This window comes from Diospyros lotus, chromosome 13 (genome assembly GCF_014633365.1).
Source record: "Diospyros lotus cultivar Yz01 chromosome 13, ASM1463336v1, whole genome shotgun sequence".
NCBI classification, from domain to species: domain Eukaryota; kingdom Viridiplantae; phylum Streptophyta; class Magnoliopsida; order Ericales; family Ebenaceae; genus Diospyros; species Diospyros lotus.
The window spans coordinates 1,633,100-1,654,003 of NC_068350.1; the positions used below are offsets into that span (position 1 = coordinate 1,633,100).

At 33.5% G+C, this 20,904-nt stretch overlaps 2 protein-coding genes across 2 annotated transcripts in view; both read right to left on the reverse strand.

The window, feature by feature from the left end:
- Nucleotides 1–19,627, reverse strand: part of LOC127788311 (peptidyl-prolyl cis-trans isomerase FKBP17-1, chloroplastic) — a 47,344-nt gene extending 27,717 nt beyond the window's left edge. The window contains exon 1 of the mRNA XM_052316449.1: nucleotides 19,529–19,627. Coding sequence (XP_052172409.1) covers nucleotides 19,529–19,612 — 84 coding nt within the window. The 5' untranslated portion in view covers nucleotides 19,613–19,627. The remainder of the gene's footprint in view (nucleotides 1–19,528) is intronic.
- The window catches only part of LOC127788312 (signal recognition particle 14 kDa protein-like), a 28,271-nt gene extending 8,628 nt beyond the window's left edge, over nucleotides 1–19,643 (reverse strand). Inside the window, exons 1-2 of the mRNA XM_052316453.1 lie at nucleotides 19,268–19,643; nucleotides 16,349–16,471 (exon numbers count right to left, since the gene is read on the reverse strand). The gene's annotated coding sequence lies outside the window, so the exon portion shown is untranslated. The remainder of the gene's footprint in view (nucleotides 1–16,348; nucleotides 16,472–19,267) is intronic.
- Between the last annotated feature and the right edge of the window lie 1,261 nt (nucleotides 19,644–20,904).

Genomic DNA, 20,904 nt, shown 5'->3' on the forward strand with positions numbered 1-20,904 from the left:
GGGTTTCGTTGGTGCTTCCATTTGGCTTTTCAGGAATTATCACATAATGCGCTATAAAGTCATTCTTAATCTCATATAATAGCCAATTTTTTAGATTTATTTCACTTAGACCCTTAAACTTAGCAAAACTATGCCTGACACCCTTGTTTGAACACCATGGCTTATTAAACTCAAAATTTTTCCATTTTGTTTGCAAGATCCTCACTTGAAAATTAATATCCATGATCTAAAGACTTCATAGAAGTAATATATATATATATATATATCACTTGATAGCTTAAAACTAAGAAATATGACTCACCCAAACTCTTTCAACCTCTTTAGTGGTTTGGTCATGTGCCGTGGCTTGTTTTTCTCTATTTCCTCCTTTTTTCAATCTTTAATAAATGCAAAGGTGTATTAAGGGTCCTAAGAGCTAAACGAAATAGAATGCAAAGTTGGGTTGTGAAAAATATCTAAAGAAAATTGTAAATTTTAGCTCACTTGAACCGCAAGTTCATAGTTACCATCTAACTACTACTCACCATTGACTACTTATTTCCTTTGGCAACTACACCTGGCCACCAATTAGCTCCTTACTTCATTTTATTTTTTTTTCCTTTAGTCTATCTCTCTTTGCTTTGCTGAGAATGGAAAAATTTGGACAAAAATAAGTTAAGTTCCATCTATATAAATGTCATATTTCTCTTATTACACTTAAGTCCTCTTATCTTTGTTTTAAGATAATATTTGTTAACCAAGATATAAATTGAAAAATGTAAGATATGAAAAATATTTTAGGTTGCGTTCTCTTTGTTATTTTCAAGTCATTTTTAGTTTTCAATTTTCTAAAATAATGAAAACGCGTTCTCTTTACTGTTTTTAAAAATGCATTTTTGAAAATAAAAAAAAAAAATTGTAAAGAAAACTCAAAACAACAAAAAGTTGTTTTGAGTGTTTTCATCTAAAACAAACTCAAAACTCAAAATACATTTATTTATTCATATTTTATTATTATAATAGAAAAAATATTATAAAATTCATTAACTTTAAAATGTTGATATTTTTTTAATAATTTATAAATATTAAATATTTTTAATTTACTAAATAATCAAATTTATTGAATAAAATATCATTAAAAAATTATTTTCAAAATTTCAAAGAGAACGTGTTTTCTAATTTTCTGTTTTGAGAAATAGTTTTTCAAAATGACAAAGAGAACGCGTTTTCAATTTTTTAAAAACAGACTATCAAAACAAAAAACTAAAAATGAATTCAAAATTCAAAATTGAAAAGCAAAGAGAACGCAGCCTTAGATTTTTGTCATTTTCAATGTATTTGTTGAAAATGACAAAAATCATTTATATCGGTTGAGAAGAAAGTAGTTAACAGACAAGGTTCCCTTGTCTCCAACTACATCATTTGGTTGCATAATCTTAGTTTAACAATAGAGGCTAATCAATTATTTTAGGCAATAACTAGTCGCTGCAATAAGTGACAACTCCTTTCGAAGGATTTTGAGCTTAGGATTTAGAAACAATAACATTAAATTGCATAGATGTTTTACTAGGCAGGATTCATTCCATTTTGAAAATGAATGTTGATCCTTGCACAACAAATTATCAGGATCTTATGATATTTAGTCCAATTACTTTAAGTTGAGGATTAAATTGCTTCAAAATAAGAGCACAAATGTTAATTGATTGTTAAACCTGTTAGAAGCAAATGAAGGGAGAAAGTTGAGACTGCTGAGTGCATTCTTAGTGAGTGCGGGGACAATTTTCTAAAGTTAGTAATAGTGATGGGAGATACACTATTCTTTCATAATATTGAATATTCATTAGAAACAAAACCACATATTTTATTGTCAATTTGAGAAGGAACTCATCAAGGATGCATCCCCAACATTTAGTTAAAGCAACAATCAAAAGCGTCCCAAATGGTAAATCAATAGGGGATTAAAAAAAGAACAAAATTATCTCACATTCGTCTAACAATTAGTGTTCTACGCACCATAAATCAAGCCCTAAGGAATAAATCTGCCATAAATAATGTTGAGAGAAACTTCTAGCAAATATTTTATCACTAACCACTCCATGAGATAGCAACTTTGAATGAGATTATGTTTCCAAAGCTACACTTTTGGTCACTGATAGCTTGCTTCCTTATCATTATTCTTACAATAATTATTAAAGTAGTATTATGTTGACAAGAAAAAGTTTATAATAGGGAAGGTACTTGATAACTAATAAAGGGATAAGATCAATTACATTATTTTATTTGGGTTAGCACTTTTTATTTTATCTGGGGGCATTAATGATGTATTGGACTGTGATATTCGATCCATGGTATTATCCTTTTTCATAAATAAACTGCAATCAAGTTAAACTACAGTTTAGCATCGCCATGCTTTATGACTGATGAGAGAGTGTTTCTACATGAAATGAACCTTAAGAGTATGGTTGAGATGATGTTTTCCACGTAAAATGGTTACTTTTTAAACATAATTGGTAGATAGTTGTCTTACATTCATATATATAAAATAAAAGGCTACACGGAAAAAGTATTTTCTTTCCATTTACCACATTGTTTCTTTGTCCTCTTTTTTAACCCTTTTCATTTTGTCCATGTTTGTGCTTCTTAAATATAGTTCAGTGGAGACACACCATATAACAACCCTTGGGGGAATATAGACATTTAGAGAGAATGAAAGAATATAAGTTACCCATAGATTCTATGCTACATCAAGTTGGCTCATCGAAAGGTACAACTAAAACAACTATTAAGGACCAACTCCTGCTTAGCACACTAGATGAACTTTAGCCTTGCTTATTGTTCCTCCAGGTACTAAAATCTTAGTTCTGTATATATTCACTCTTTTTCTTAAAAGAAAGGAGGACGGCTACAAACTACATTCCTTATTGCTTCGCTTGCTATCCTACCCTAGTTCGTTAACTAGACTATCGAAATTGTTTACTGAATTAAACAAAGAAAATTGCGCCAATGAAAGAGAAGGAGCTTTCACTATGCCCAATATATAGATAAGAAATACCATGTTGACACTTTAAAAAAAATTTCTACCCACCTATTGTTGCTGATCTGTCATTACTATGGTAGCACCAAACATGTACACCCTATGTAGTACCAATAACTTTACCAGATGCAAACCCAACAGCATACAAATTCATTGTCACATTGATGTGTCATTACAATCAAACAGCTACTTGGGCTTCATGGATAATACAACATAGAAACAGGTTATACATCATATTTTCAGTTATTGTTGAAGATTGTCTCGAGTTAGTGATAAGATTTTTGTGCAGTTGTTTATATGTGGTTAAATGGTTAGTTGATAGGCGTTGGGCCTCAAGTGTAATTAGTTCAAAGTTTGGGGGTCAAACTATAAATATCAATTATGTGCCTAGGAAATTTCACTGTTGTCTATAAATAGGGCAATGAGGGCTAGGGGTTAAGAGGCCGCATGTTCTCTTTCTGTTTTTCATGAGAGCTTTGAGAGTGGAAGGCTATATGTGTGTGTAAGTAGTCTTTGTACATTCTTGGGAGAGGCTTGTATCGTGAGAGAGAAAGAGTGGAGTTGCTATACTGATCATCTATCAAATAAAGAGGTTGTGCTCGGGTTTGAAGGCTGGATGCAGGGCTGATTCAAGTTGGCCTGAACCAAGATAATCTTTGTCTCCTTGTATGGTTTGATGTTTTCATTTCTTGTTCTGTTCTTGCGTTAAATTTCTGTTCTTTAGTATATGGTTGTGTTGTGGTATGTTGGTCGGGTGAGTTGTGAGGTGTTTGAGTGGTTTCTTGGGTGATTAAAGGCTGCCAGTGTTCCCAATTTCTAACAATTTGGTATCAGAGACGGGTCTCTCATCAAGATCCATCAAGAACTTAGAATTTCACCCCATACTCGCAGGAATGGCTTCTATAGCCTTTGCCGCACGGTATGATGTGAAGAAGCTTGATGGCCAAAACGTTTTTGGCCTATGGAGGATGAAGATGAGAGCTTTATTAGGGAATCTTGGACTGGAGGAAGCCCTAGAGGCTGGAAAGCCTATGCCCGAAAACCCTATCTGAAGTCCAGAAAAAGGAAATCAGGGATAGGAGGATAGAAACCATCAAAGAGTTTTTTAACACCCTTATTCTAAGTCTAGAAGATAAAAGTCTTGCGGGAGGTGTCAAAGAAGACAACCGCGAAGGATCTTTGGGATAGACTAGAGACACTTTACATGTTTAGAACCCTGTCCAAGCAGTTGTACCAAAGATTTTCAACACAAGGTAGAGTCCCAAAATCTACCATAGAAGCCTTGGCAGTGAACTCTAGAACAAGAAGAAGAGACCCTAGGTTTAAAGGTAGGTCTCGGTCTAAGTCTAGGAATGGCAAGAAAGTGATTAAATGCTTTCTTTGCTATGAAGAAGGGCATATGAAGAAGAATTGCCCAAACAAGAAGAAAGAATCCCAAGGAAGAACCAGCCCTGAATGTTCAAACACCATGTGTGGTTTTGGCTATGAGAGTGCGGATGTCCTATAGTCTTTCTAGGTATGCAGTAAAAATAGCATAGGTCCTAGGGTTCGGGTGTAATTCTCATAGGAAATGGGAAATGGTTTGTCTAGGCATCAAACTAAGGCCAAGATAATTGGAGATGTGAGAACAGGAAGCATGGTGGAGCTGTTCCAGAATATTAGAAGCTGTAAAATATGTCCCTGTTTTAATAGAAAGCCTAATGTCCTTAGGAATAATAAGATAGTGAGAATTGGAGTCCTAAGAAGTTGCAAGGATCTCTTAGAGAGATGGTAGCAACCCTCAAGAATGGAGGTTATGTGGTGCATGCTTGCATTTATATGTGGATAAGCTGCAGCCACTAAAGGATAGCCTATGATAAGGTTAGGCTGTGTCATTTGTTGAGGATGGCTCACAATGGTGAGCAAGGACTAGGAAAGGTATCTAAGGCTAAGGATATCAGGGGAAGGGAAAATTTGCAGGTGTATAGGAATAGAATCCATGTAGTTCTGGCTAGGTCTCCAAAGGTAGAAGTCTCCAAAATCAGTAAATCCCATTAGAAATCAGTTTCTAGGATGTTTTGGGAACCTATCTAAGCCTTGTCTCATGGTGGAGCTAGGTGAAGTGAACCTAGTGGTGATGATGTGTCCCTAAGGAATTCCCAAGCGTATATGAGCTTGCTGGAATTTAGGAAGCTTGCTGGAAATTGCTTCTGGTGTGGAAGGTTAGGTGTAGTAGAGTTGTGGAATAGGTATGCCTAGGTCTCCTAAAGCTAGGGTTCTTACCTATGAGGGAAAACACTACTAATAGGACATGGAATTAGTTGATTCCAAGGCCAAGGGATGGAATTTGGAATGCTGGCCAGCAAGGAGAATCCTTTGGGATGTCCTAAACTAACCTATGAACCAGGGTATAACAATAGGGAAATCTGGAAAATGGTTTGATTAGATTCATTGTGTAAGCTTGGGCTAGATTGTGAGAGGGAGGAATCTAGTATAGCTTTGGCTCTTGCATTGAGGGTCCTTGTGAACAGTGAGGGGAAAAGGGTGTCTGCAAGGGTTGTCTTGTATGGTGAAGCCCATGGTTGATCAAAATCTGGATTAAGCAAGGAAAGGGAAGGAGAATCACCTTGTAGGTAATGAGCAAGGGAATAGAAGGTCTAGTGTTGCCTAGGATGGGTAAAAGATAGAACCACAAGTAATCTACCAGTGAGGTATGGAATGTTGGGTTTGAAGGATGCTTAGGCTCAGGTTTGAGTGCTAAGGAGCAGGCTGGAAAATAGAACCTCTTGTACAAGAAGAGGTGATGCACTCTTGTCCAAATGGATGGCATGGATGATGTTCTACCCTTGTGCTTAGTTTTGATGATGAAAAACATATGTTATTAAATCCCTAAGTCATGAATCAAGGTGGTGGTTTTCAACAAAATCAATTTCAAGTGCATTGTTAAAATGAAAACCAAAAAGATTTATGATTTTCTATTTTAGTTAGAGATTTGCAAAGTCAAGTTTTTAGTCTTAAAAGAATCTCCTAAAATGATTTTCAAATTAGCTTTGAAGTCGTTGGTCATCATAGAGCTAAAATTGTTCTAAGGCAAAAGACCAACTAGAACATGTTTTTGAAAGTGTGTTCATTTTAGAAAACTATCTCTTGGTATTTTGATATCTAATATCTCTTGGAAATGAAATGGTTTTGATAAATGTCTATATGAAAATCAATTTCTACTATGTGGATTATATGAATGAGAAAATGAATTTTTAGTATATAAGCTTTGAAGCAAGATATGAAAACTTATAGAAGAAATACTGAGTATGGTTGAGAGTGATTTGAAAAACTTGCTTGTTGAGAGTGATTTGTTTCAAAATATACTTTTGATAATCTCAACTTGCTTTCAAGATAATCAAAATGAGGTTTTAAAAGAATCGAATAAGGATGTATTGAAAATTCAAGTTTTTCTAAAGAATAGTCGACTATCAGGTTCATTCTGTTGACTATGCTTCAAAATAGTCGACTATTTTTGATGTTCTGTCGACTATTTAAGCATCTGTCGACTATTTTAGCATCTGTCGACTATCGAGTAAAAATAGTCGACTATGCCTTTTGATCTGTCGACTATTTTTGTTCATAAGTTTCAAAAATTTCTTCATATCTCAGCATCTGTCGACTATTGGAATGTGTCTGTCGACTATTGAAATTTTGTGTTATAAAATAGTCGACTATTCGTTTTGTCTGTCGACTATTTCTTGCTTTAGTTATAAAAATAGTCAACTATATATTTCTTCTGTCGACTATTTCTTTTTGCAGAAAGTTCCAACGGCTATTTTTTCAAATCCCAACGGCTCCAAACGGCTATATTTCTCTTCAACTTCGTGGGACACTTATATATACATGTGATAGATGATCAAGAGGAGGCTAATGGATGGAAATGAATTGATTTGAGCTTACGGTTTATATTCCTTTGTATTTACAGTGTTCTGGGCTTTCATTGTTATACTTTTCTCTCCAAGGCTTTATTCTATTATTGTTAATACATTCATTTAAGCCTTGTTTAATCTTGAGAGACATTGTAACTAAGAGATTCATCTCTTAGATCCTCTCATATTCTACATTTCTTTTTCTTCCTAGCTTGTGTAGCTAGAGGGCCCAATTCAGTGGGAGGTTTTTGTAATTCCTAGTCTTGGACTAGAGGACCTACTTGGTTTAAGTAGGGGGTTTTAGTGGATGGTTTGAAAAATCCTTAGTGAGGAGCTAAGGTAGTGGATTAGGCTTGGGTTAAGCCGAACCACTATAAATCTTGGTGTTCTTGTGTGCTTGTGTTCTTTAAATCATCTTTATCTTTCCAAGCATTCCTTAATTCCTCACTTGTTTCACTCTTGTCATTTTATATGCTTCACGTTTTAAATCATTAAAACTTCAACCTGTATTAAAAAGTTTTTCAAGTTATATCAATCAAGATTTTTAAAAATCACCAATTCACCCCCCCTCTTGGTGTGTGCCATAGAACCTACTGTTCTAACAATTGGTATCAGAGCCTAACTCCCTGTTTCAAGGTTTAACAACCTAAGGAGAGATCCATGGCTCTTAAGGAAGGTTATCCTACAAATGTGGCACCGTACTTTGATGGTTCTTATTATGATTTTTGGAGAAAAAGGATTTGTATTTACTTGCAATCTATTGATTTTAATTTGTGGTATATTGTAGAAAAAGGATTTGTTTCAAAACCAAAATCCGTTTGGAGTGAAGATGATAAAAACAGTTTTGTTTTAAATATCAAAGCTATGAAAATTTTGCATCAAGCTTTACTTGAAGATGTTTATGCAAAAATTTCTAAGTGCTCTAGTGCTAAAGAGATATTGAGTACTCTTGATTCATTATATCTCTCTAACAAGTCTTGTGAGCATGTTGATGAAAATTTACAGGTTAAAAATTTATTGAATCATCAACAAATAGAGGAGAAAGAAAGTTCCCATACCTCTAGTGAAGAAAGCTCAAACACGTGCCTCATGGTAAATGAAGAAGAGGAGGTAACCTCTACTTCTACTGTCAATTTTAATGATTGTAATGATATTGAAAATGATCATGAGTCTAGTTCTTCGTATGCTTATGTTGATGACAGTGAGAATGATTTTTCAAATGAAGAGTTATTGAATGCTTTGAATGATTTATATGAAAATTTTGAAAATCTATGTTTGAAAAATAAAACTGTTAAAAAGAAATTAGATTTACTGTCAAAAGAATTGGAAGTTTTAAAATCTAAGAATGAATATTTGATTACTTCCAATAAAGAATTTTTAAAGGAAAAATTTTTGGAAGAATTTGAATTGAAATCCTCGAACAGTGCATTAAATGAGAAATCCATTTTAAAAGAGGAGATTTCAAATTCTTGTGATCATGAAATAGGTGTTCAAAATTTTATTAGTCAAAGAGCTAATGTCAAAAGCTCACCTTCACACACCTCTCATGATATTAAATGTTTTTATTGTTGCAAGAAAGGCCACATTGCATTTTGTTGTCCTTTTAAAAGGAAATCAACTAGTGGTCCTAATTTGAAATGGATTCCTAAGGGAACTAAGGTGTCTACTGTTTCCAATATTAAACCCCAAGGATCCAAGTATGTTTTGAAACCTAAAAATGATCATTTTAAGAGGAATGTGCATAAGGATAAAAGGAAAATGAATTTCAAACGAAAACCCTTTGCTACACATCCTAGTCATTGGTATCATTTTGAACATAAAGGTTTCATAACAAAACATCCACATAAGCTAAAACAAGTTTGGGTTCCTAAGGAGGAGCTCTATGCTAACATGGGTGAACCCAAGGTGGTTTGGGCACCAAAAGCTTGTGGATAGTGTTTATGTAGGTTGCTTGACATCCAAATGAACTTTAAAGAGAAATCTTTATGGATGGATCAAGCATGAAGGAAGGAGGAAGTGGACAAGAAGATCACTCCTCATTTTGCCAACCAAGTGTAAGAAAGATTTTATTAATCAAAATCTTGGTGGTATGCTTCTATCCCTTAACTCCCTATGCTTATTAGTTCTTGATAAAAATGAATGATATGCTTGCACTCTATTATGTTTTGATATGTGCATTGAGTAAAGGAAGAACGAAGTTTGTTGATATATGCTAGAAATACTTTCTTGATAAATGCTCCTATGCATAACCTAGCTAGCATAAGTCAATTATGTGATAAAGATATGAAGTATGCTTTAATGATAATTCATGTGAAAATATCTTGTCACAAATAAAATAAAGATCATAGAAAATAGGATAGAATTTGTGCATAGACTTATTCTTGTCTAGTATAAGAGAAATGCCCAGTATAATCCATATCTCAAATATTTATCTATGGCATAATAGACTAAGTCATGCAAATATGAATATGCTCCTATAATCTATCCAAACATGATCTTGTTGAGAAATTGCCTAAAGCTTAAATATGAAAAATATTTGTGAGGCATCCATGAAAGGCTAACAAATAAGTATATCATTTAAGCCTTCAAAACTTGGCTATGTCATAAAAGACTAGGTCATGTGAGCATGAATGTTGTTGACTATCTATCCAACGTGATCTTGTTGAAGAATTGCCCAAGCTCAAATATTGAAAAGACCACATTTGTGGTATAGGTATGAAAGGCAAACAACTAGGTGTAATTCTTAAACCTTCAAATGAAGTCTCAACCTCTTGGTCTCCAAACCTACTTCGTTTAGATCTTTTTAGACCTAATGAGAACCCAAACCATAGATAGAAAACCTTATGCTCTTGTCATTGTAGATGACTTGTCTAGATTTACTTGCTAATGTTTCTTGCATATAAAAGTGATATTTAGGTCATTTGAAATATTTTCAAGAGACAAAAATATATGTATTTCAAAAATTAAAAGCAATCGTGGGGAAAATTTTGAAATGAGCAATTCAAACACTATTGTGATGAAAATGGTATTGGTCATAATTTTCTAGTGCTAGAACAAAATAAGGTACTTGAAAAGAAAAATAGATCTTTACAAGAAATGGCTAGAATTGTGCTATGTGACAAAATTCATTTTTAGTCTAAGCCATTAACATCTCATGCTATATGTTGAATAGGATTTTTATAAAGCCTATCTTAAAGAAAACCCCTATGAGTTATAAACCAAATATTCCATATTTTCATGTTTTTTGCAGTACATGTTTTATTCTTAACAATGGTAAAAACTCTTTAGAAAAGATTTGATGAAAGAATTTTCTTAAGATATTCTACTCAAAGTAAAGTATATAGAGTATTTAATAATATGACTCTAAAAATAGAAGAATCTATTCTAGTTACAGTTAATTATGTGAGGGTTGAAGTTCCAAAACCCAAGGAAAGTGGTGATAAAGAATTAGGATAAAGATTTGAAAAATTCTCATTAGATCATTAGAATCAAATCTATCAAATGATAATAAGCTTAATTGCTTAATGAAGAAAATGTAGCTCATGAAAAGAGAAAATCATCATTTCTAAGAGAAAATGTGTGCAAGATAATGAGATCATAGAAAATGTTTCTAGAAAAATTAGAACAAGATCTTCTCATTAGAAATAAGTGTTAATATGATGTCTTTATATCTCAAGAAAGCCAAAAAGCATTAAGAAAGCCTTGAATGATGAAAATTGGTTTATGGCTATGCAAGAAGGGCTAAATAAATTTGAAAGAAGTGATGTATGCGATTGGTTCCAAGACCTAAAGATCACCCAACCATATGAACCAAATGATTGTTTAGAATCAAAATGGATAAAAGAAGAATTGAGCTAGATTAGTAGCTTAAGGGTATAGTTTAAAAAAAAAAAAAAAAATACATCTTCTTAAGAAATTTAATATTTCCAGCCTCTCAAAAGAATAGTTCATCAAGCCTAAACAAATATGGGAAATGCCAAATGGTGGACAATGAGCTATATAGAAATATGATTGGACCATTGCTATATTCTATAGCTAATAGGATGAACATTGTGTTTAGTGTTTGCCTATATGCTAGATTTCAATCCAATCCTAAGAAATCCCATCTTGGAGGCAAAATGGCTAAAAAGAACACTAGTGATCCATGTTAAGTTATAAGATATTTCCTAGTGTCTCTGTTTAAGAGAAACTCAAATTCCATTCCATTCTTGTTCACTAAAGGTGAATATGTAGTTGCTCAAATCCTATGGATGGAACAAAAAGACTATGGCATAAATCTCCACAATATTCCAAATCAAATGTGCAAATACAAATGCTATAGCCCTAGCAAAAATTCAAGGAATCTTGCTAAAAAAGAAAATATCAAATGGTATCATGTCCAAATCTATTGGAAATCAAACTCTAGATAAATCCCCATCAATCCTTGAGTTCAAGTGATTTTATCTAAAGAAGTTTCGATCCTTCATGTCTCTCAAATCTATCATTGGTTAAATCAAAGGGCTTTGCCGTCAATCTCTTAGATCTCAAAAAATTGATGAATGATATATTCTTGATGGCATATAGTATTCATGTCTTGAATCATTTATAATGCTATTTTTCTTGTATGAAATAGCTTGATTATCTTTGTGTGACAAATGAATACTTGAGTATAAAATCATGCTTTATTTGCTAAAGGATCATCTTGCTTCTTGAAGTTATCTATATGTAATGATCCTATGTGATTACAAGTATGGCTAATATTATCAAAAGACAAATGTATGTTCTTAAAGCCTATCCTTAATATGTCTTGCATTAAATTTGTCATAACTTGTTTAGATTTATGTTTTTGGATGACCACTTATTCTTTGAATATATATGTGAGTGCATGTGGTTCATTCCTCAAATTTATGATCATTGTTATATTTTACTCTTGTGAAAATCATTTGAATTGAGACAAATTACTATTCTATTTTTATATGAAAAATGTCTTTATATCTTAAAACCTCCCGTATAAGTTTAAGGGGGAGTCTTTTTCAAAGAGAGTCTTTCTATTTGCTGGAAATGATTTATTTCACTCCTATATTGATCATTTAATGTATATGCCTCTTATATGATGAATGGCTATGCATTTGATCTAGTGCTTTGATTGTTTAAATATGAGTGATTACTTTGAAAGATATAGATTGGCTCTGATATGATCATGAGTTTGCAATATGGTATGAAAATTTTTTTTTGGCATCTCATGAACAATGTTTTTTTATATATATGACACGTGCTAAAAAATTATATATGTTTGATATTAACAATGTCATCTTAAGGGGGAGCTATCTCTAGTTTTGAAAACTATCTTTACTTGATTCTGTTTATCTCCAATTCCTTTCTATTGAAAAGATTTTGGTTTAAGGGGGAGATTATCTATTTTAAGATTTGTGAAATCGTTTGAAATGTTTTTATTTCAAAATGAAGTTTTTCAAACTATCGTTGGGGGAACGTTAAAAAAGGGGGAGAGATATTATCTTTTGGTTTAAGGAGGTTTCTATTATTTTTTTTAAGTATTGCCTTTTTGATTTATGACAAAAAGGGGGAGAGTTTTGTGAAATTGATTTTAAGTTTTGTCATCCTCAAAAAGGGGGAGATTGATGTTCTACCCTTGTGCTTAGTTTTGATGATGAAAAACATATGTTATTAAATCCCTAAGTCATGAATCAAGGTGGTGGTTTTCAACAAAATCAATTTCAAGTGCATTGTTAAAATGAAAACCAAAAAGATTTATGATTTTCTATTTTAGTTAGAGATTTGCAAAGTCAAGTTTTTAGTCTTAAAAGAATCTCCTAAAATGATTTTCAAATTAGCTTTGAAGTCGTTGGTCATCATAGAGCTAAAATTGTTCTAAGGCAAAAGACCAACTAGAACATGTTTTTGAAAGTGTGTTCATTTTAGAAAACTATCTCTTGGTATTTTGATATCTAATATCTCTTGGAAATGAAATGGTTTTGATAAATGTCTATATGAAAATCAATTTCTACTATGTGGATTATATGAATGAGAAAATGAATTTTTAGTATATAAGCTTTGAAGCAAGATATGAAAACTTATAGAAGAAATACTGAGTATGGTTGAGAGTGATTTGAAAAACTTGCTTGTTGAGAGTGATTTGTTTCAAAATATACTTTTGATAATCTCAACTTGCTTTCAAGATAATCAAAATGAGGTTTTAAAAGAATCGAATAAGGATGTATTGAAAATTCAAGTTTTTCTAAAGAATAGTCGACTATCAGGTTCATTCTGTTGACTATGCTTCAAAATAGTCGACTATTTTTGATGTTCTGTCGACTATTTAAGCATCTGTCGACTATTTTAGCATCTGTCGACTATCGAGTAAAAATAGTCGACTATGCCTTTTGATCTGTCGACTATTTTTGTTCATAAGTTTCAAAAATTTCTTCATATCTCAGCATCTGTCGACTATTGGAATGTGTCTGTCGACTATTGAAATTTTGTGTTATAAAATAGTCGACTATTCGTTTTGTCTGTCGACTATTTCTTGCTTTAGTTATAAAAATAGTCAACTATATATTTCTTCTGTCGACTATTTCTTTTTGCAGAAAGTTCCAACGGCTATTTTTTCAAATCCCAACGGCTCCAAACGGCTATATTTCTCTTCAACTTCGTGGGACACTTATATATACATGTGATAGATGATCAAGAGGAGGCTAATGGATGGGAATGAATTGATTTGAGCTTACGGTTTATATTCCTTTGTATTTACAGTGTTCTGGGCTTTCATTGTTATACTTTTCTCTCCAAGGCTTTATTCTATTATTGTTAATACATTCATTTAAGCCTTGTTTAATCTTGAGAGACATTGTAACTAAGAGATTCATCTCTTAGATCCTCTCATATTCTACATTTCTTTTTCTTCCTAGCTTGTGTAGCTAGAGGGCCCAATTCAGTGGGAGGTTTTTGTAATTCCTAGTCTTGGACTAGAGGACCTACTTGGTTTAAGTAGGGGGTTTTAGTGGATGGTTTGAAAAATCCTTAGTGAGGAGCTAAGGTAGTGGATTAGGCTTGGGTTAAGCCGAACCACTATAAATCTTGGTGTTCTTGTGTGCTTGTGTTCTTTAAATCATCTTTATCTTTCCAAGCATTCCTTAATTCCTCACTTGTTTCACTCTTGTCATTTTATATGCTTCACGTTTTAAATCATTAAAACTTCAACCTGTATTAAAAAGTTTTTCAGGTTATATCAATCAAGATTTTTAAAAATCACCAATTCACCCCCCCTCTTGGTGTGTGCCATAGAACCTACTGTTCTAACAATGGAACCATGTAAATTTGGGGAAAAATGAAGCTTGGACTTTTAAGTGGTATATCCCTTAGGTTAAAGGGGTGGAGTGCTGTGAAGTGGCTATTTGAGAATTAAGGAAGGTGCTGGAAATGGGGAAAAGTCTAGGAAAAATGCTAGACAAATGGCCATTGATTAAAGCAGCACATGAAGGCTTAATTTGGATCAAATAGGTATCACTAACAGCCATTATCCATGTGGAAACTAAGAGAAAAGTGATCTTATAGTATAGCCAAGGAATAAGAGGCTAGAGGGAAAGGTAAGCAAGGATTGGTTGCTTAGAAGGTCTCTCTAGGTATAAGATATGATAATAGTTCCTTCAGTAAGATATAAGATTGGAAGAGTCCAAAAGGGTTAAAATTGAGTGCATAGGGAAGCTGTGAATATTCCAGTGGTATGCTTAGTATATTGATGGGCAGCTTTATTGGTATTTTCTCCAAAAATAAAACTCTCAAGGTGTAGCTGAGTGTTTAGATCAGTGTTTGAGAGTGTGGGAGGAAGGATAAGCTGGGAAATACTAAGGCATAGAGATTGGAGTAGGGTTTGGACAGCTTAAGGCAGCCTAGGTTACCCTAATTGTAAGCATATCTTAGAAAACTGGTAGGTAGAGATGAGAAGTCCTGTTTGTTTGAAGCGAACATTAGAGGAAGAACAGTGGTAAAGCCTAATAGACCGGTTTTGGGTGCTAGGAGTAAGTCTAGCAAAGTTAAGGCCAATCCGGGTAAGGTTCACTGTGTTGTGATGCTGTATAAATGTTTGGACACTTTGGATTAATGAGTTGTCATGTATGGATTTGGTTTATGGTGGAGTGTGCCTAGCTGGAAATTATGCATTTAGGGTGTATATGTTGCATTTTGTATGCAGCAGGAACCCTAAAATATAGTCTAGGTAGGAGGAGTTGAAACAGCCAATGGGCAGTCCAATTGGCTTAGTCCTTAGTCCCACCATGGAGTATATCAATCATATTGATGTTAGGAATGTATTCATTAGGAAGACTCTTGAGGAGGTAGATAATTCAAATAAGAGTTGCAGGTTTAGTTAAGTGCAGCTGAAAGTATTGTCCTAGGTGATCCATTGGTGAAATTTACAGCATTGTTTTTGATTTTCTTAATGTTTGTTGATTGATTTGATGATCAGGTTATCATGCGGGAAACCAAAGGAAGAGCAAGCCAAAAAAAAAAGTCTTTGATGGATGAAGATGGAAGGTATCACACTCAAGACAATGTTGGAGATTTGTTGAAGATTGTCTCGAGTTAGTGATAGGATTTTTGTGTAGTTGTTTATATGCAGTTAAATGGTTAGTTGATAGGCGTTGGGCCTCAAGTGTAATTAGTTCAAAGTTTGGGGGTCAAACTATAAATATCAATTATGTGCCTAGGAAATTTCACTGTTGTCTATAAATAGGGCAGTGAGGGCTAGGGGTTAAGAGGCCGCATGTTCTCTTTCTGTTTTTCTTGAGAGCTTTGAGAGTGGAAGGCTATATGTGTGTGTAAGTAGTCTTTGTACATTCTTGGGAGAGGCTTGTATCGTGAGAGAGAAAGAGTGGAGTTGCTGTACTAATCATCTATCAAATAAAGAGGCTATGCTCGGGTTTGAAGGCTGGATGTAGGGCTGATTCAAGTTGGCCTGAACAAGGATAATCTTTGTCTCCTTGTGTGGTTTGATGTTTTCATTTCTTGCATTAAATTTCTGTTCTTTAGTATATGGTTGTGTTGTGGTATGTTGGTCGGGTGAGTTGTGAGTGTGTTGTGAGGTGTTTGAGTGGTTTCTTGGGTGATTAAAGGCTGCCAGTGTTCCCAATTTCTAACAGTTATCTTTTTCCTTTAGTTTGTTTTATGACTATCGTTTTTTTGATACCTAGGCCACAGCAGGGTATCTATATGGCTGCTCAAATTTAAAGTGGCAATCACATGCAAGTACGCTTCTGAGGGAATGGAAATGCAGCTCCATAGTTGGGGATAAAAATAAATGACTTCAATTGGGGCATATTTGGATCATGATATACATCTCAAACATTTCGTTCCAGACAGTTCAACAATCAAATTATTTTTTATTAACCAAAGCTACAACACATTCTAATGAAGTAAAAGAAAAGTATTACTAACTACCATTAGAACTTACTTTGCCTGACCCAAGGATAAAGGTGAATGGAATTGGTTCACCAGTTTCATCTTTGTGATCATATGTTGAATCAAAGCGCCATCCTTGTTTTGCTGCCAACCTTCCATAGTAATGAATTGCCACCTTGAAAAAAGTGGTGAAAAACATGAATAGTTTATCTAGATTGGTTCAAAAACTTTAATGTCATTCCACAAAAATGGTTGCAAGAGTGAATTCTAGATTCCATGCAAACATCATTCAAGCATGTAAAATATCTGAGAATGCATATCCTCATCACGAAAAATACAGTATTTCACTTATTGTATATACAATATCAATAAAAACAAAAAAGTCTTAATGATCGTTTGATCTCCACTTCTATCTTTTTTGCATTTAATCCAAAAAGGAATTCCCAGTGCACAAAGCTCCCTACTTTAAAAGGGTTGAGGAAGGATTGTATTTGTATGCAACCTTACTAAGACAATCAAATATGTCAGTGTAAAATTTCTGTGCAAGCAAACATAATAACTCAACAAATTCAGTTTGTCAGTCAGCAGCTGCAGGCATGTGTACCAGAGTAGATGAAAGGGTGAATTCATTCCTACACGCGTAACTGGATGTCTGTGAATTTTTAAAAACATGTCTAAGATTTATATTCAAAAATAATTCAGATATTAACAAACTAACTAAAAGAATCAAATATTTTCACTATATGCATATTTGACTAAGATACACCTGAATTAATTGTGCATAAATCACACATCATCAGATGAGTTTGATTGTTTACACCTAAATTACAAATCAGACTTTGGCAACCTTGACCTTCTGAGATTGTTCTGCAAAGGAACTATCTCTATCTCTCATACAATGGTATGACAACATTATCCTTTCATGCTTTTTTCCCCTCAGATGATCAAGATTAATTCCTAGAAACTTACTCTTTAAACCTAGTAAGGATCCATCTGAAGAATCAAAGGAATCTGGCAGTTACAAGCTAGTTAATCCCAGCTACTGCTATGATCCCTCAACTCTTGACCTTGGATTCCCCCCAAAATCCAAAGACCCGGGTTTATCAATGGATAAGGGAACACAATTGGGAGAATTTACATCATTCCCTAAAAGTCAACATGTAGAAAACACCACAACTCACTAAAGCTAGTTTTATACCTTGTTTTTTATCTCTTGCTAAGAAACAATAAAAATTGTGCAAAAGGTGAAGTTATTTCTTGCAACAACAATCCAAGTTGGAGTCATGTTCAATACAGTTGGTTAAACGTATTTGGGAAGCTCATTGGCTAGAATTATGGACACTAGATGCAGTGGACAATGACGGCAGTGTCCTTTTATTTTGGGATACTAGAGTTCTTAGAAAGCTAGATTTTGGTTTACATTCATTTTCTATTTCCCATCCTTCTAAATGATTACTTGCTCTCAACTTTAGAAACATTGATTGATCCCCTCTTTTCAAGCACGATCTTCATGGCTGGGAGTTTAATTCTACTTTTTCTTTGTTTTGAGTTTGTTCAAACTCACTAAAGGTTGGTGTTGGAAATGATTCAAATTAAGATTAATCAAACTTGATTGAAGCATTAAAGCAAGACTAATGAGTCAGCTTGCATTCATGAATTTGAGCTCGAGATGGAGAACAAGATTGCAAAGAATTTGCATAAGATGGAGCCATGGGCTAAAAAAACTCAGTCTAAATACAGCACACAAAATACAAAGACAAAGCTGACAACATGCGATTATGAATGTATGGAGAAAAATGGAGATGTATGAGTACCATGGAACTGGATCACAGAATAATATCTGGCACTAGAACAAGAAAACCTGCTCTGGTTACCATTTTGTTCCAAAAAACTTGAGCTTTTCTAGGGAAATATCTCACAACGTTTATCAAGATTTTCAACACCTTAGAAAAACTAAGGTCACATTCTCTTTATTATTTTCAATCCATTTTCAGTTTTCTAAAACAGTGAAAACGTGTTTACTTTAATATTTTCAAAACGTATTTTCAAAAACAATAAAAAAAATTTGAAAAGAAAACTCAAAATAATAAAAAGTCGTTTTGGCTGTTTTCATCACAAACATACTCAAAATTTTCAAAACGCGAAAAATGTTACGAACAGAAAGAATGCATTTTCAGCAATTTCAAAATAGACATTCGAAACACAAAATTGAAAATAAATTTAAAACTTAAACACTAAAAGAACAGCCCATAACTTTCTATTACCAAGAATTTAAAAAAATGCATTAGCCAAGAAACATTTGAATCTGTTATTGCTTTATCAGGTTTTACAAATTTTAATAGCAATACACATATCATAAAGTAGATTACTAGGACCGTGAATGTATCAATCGCGATCCTTATAAGATTGCTAGGATCCCTAGCAGACTACGCATGAATACATATGAATAGGGCGTTTCATCTCCACCATTATGGATAGATAAATCCTTTGATGCACGGAAACACTAAAATGGTGTCGTTTGATGTTTTCAAAACGTTTCGTACTTTGAAATGTCAATAAATACTAAAAAATATTTCCATGCCACTTCTGTTTACCATAGTCTCATAATATTGAAAAAATATTATATATGCATTTATGTTTCATGATCAGTCATCACCTTAAAGACGAAAATAATACCGTCTCTGTTGTCCCGACAATTGCGTTAGAAACGAAAATAACTTATATTTATGTTTACTTAAATATACGATAAAATTTATGTTTCTATTTGATTAAATATTTGTTTTTTTAATTTTTATATTAAATTTACAAAAAGAGAAAAAAAAAAAAAAAAACTCCTATATTTTTTTTATTTGCATGTTTTCTCACATTTTTATTAAAAATGTCATTTTTTTCATTTTCATTTGTTATCATATTCGTTTTACATTTTTGCTTCGGTGGAAGGATAAATCTATGAGAGAGGGAGAGGAGGAACCTGGTCCCCATCAATGGGGAGCTCGCCGTCACCAAGGCGAAGATCCAGAGCCTTGACTCCGCCGGAATTTGGTAGCTCGAAGAACTCGGGAAGGAGGAGGAGAAGGGGTTTCGACCAACAAGGGGAGTTGGAGAACGCCGAGGAGGAGATAGCGGAAAAAGTAGCAACTAAAGCTGCTCTTCTGCTCGTCCATGGCGATGGCAGTGACAATTTCGATGAAGAACTTGCAGCAGACACTTAGATGTTACGGGCTAGGGTTAGGTCTAGAGTTTGGGAATGGAAAGGAAGAAAGCTGAGGCGAGAGGAAACTGACAAACTGCAACCGCTGCTGCACTGACCCTTCATATTCTCATCCTCAGACTACCTGCGTCCCGCCTGCCTCTCAGATATATATATGTGACCGTTCCAAGCATAGATAGGATAGTAAATTGCAATAAGTACCCTCAAGTTTTGACTTAACTGCAACGACATTTTTGCCCATTTTTGCAGTTAAAGAAATATACTAGAATGTCTCTTCTACCCTTGTTTTCTCGTCTCTGTTCCTCTCTCCTCTGTTTTAAAAAACAAAAAACAAAAGACATAACCCTAATGGTGCTCAATATTAAAGATAATTTACTAAGCGATTGCTATATAAAAGATAATTTGCTTCAAGATTTTGGTAAATGAACTAATAAAAGATAATATAACAAACATTAAGTGATTAATTGATGGAGTCGAAGATAACAATTTGATGTCTTATATAGAGTTGGATAATTTTACCTTAACGAGAAGTCAAGGGAGAGCTTAGTAACTTATAATAAATAATAATTGATATAAGGGCTGTCATTTAAGAAAAATTATGGAATAGTAAAACTTTTACATTATTAAATCCAACGAACATGTCGAGAAATAAATTTCAATTGTGAGAGAACTCGGAAGGATCATTCCATTAGATGGCATAATAATGGCATTTGCAAAATCACCTTAGAGTACTTCATCTTTGAGGTTTACACTGTTTGATTTTGTGACATATTTGAATTGAGGCATTCAAAAAATCTTAATATTTTGAAAAATTTCTCAAACTTCAAATTAATAACGTCTAGGTAAATATGGAAGAACAAACACAAATGCCAGAGATTGAGTAGCAAGCATTTGTGAGGGAATTTTTCCAACATTTACGAATCCTTGGAACTGAAAAATGTGACACTTGTTTTATTTAACAACAATTGATGTGATCATGATTTGGTCATACCAAACTTAATTCATCATTCTATCTACAAATTAATTGATGCAACTATAATTTGGTCACATTACCTAAAAATCCAAATTTTAGCTAATTTCTATCTTATCACATTTTATTTTTATTTAACAAGTTGCTTAGACAAATATTGGGTTGTTGATCGGATGTGTATGCCTATCTGTACGCTTGTTATACTTAAATAATAACTAGGAAGGTAATTGTTGCCTATATACTTGATCTACTTAAGTAATAGCTAAGAAAGCACTTGGAAGCCACTTGTTGCCTTTTAGACAATATTGTGTAAGGTTAACAATTCAATAGCATTTGTTTGAATTAGATTACACATATGAAAATTAAAAGAAAATAAACACAATCCAAATCTTAATCTACAATTCCATTACAAAAAGATATTTCACTA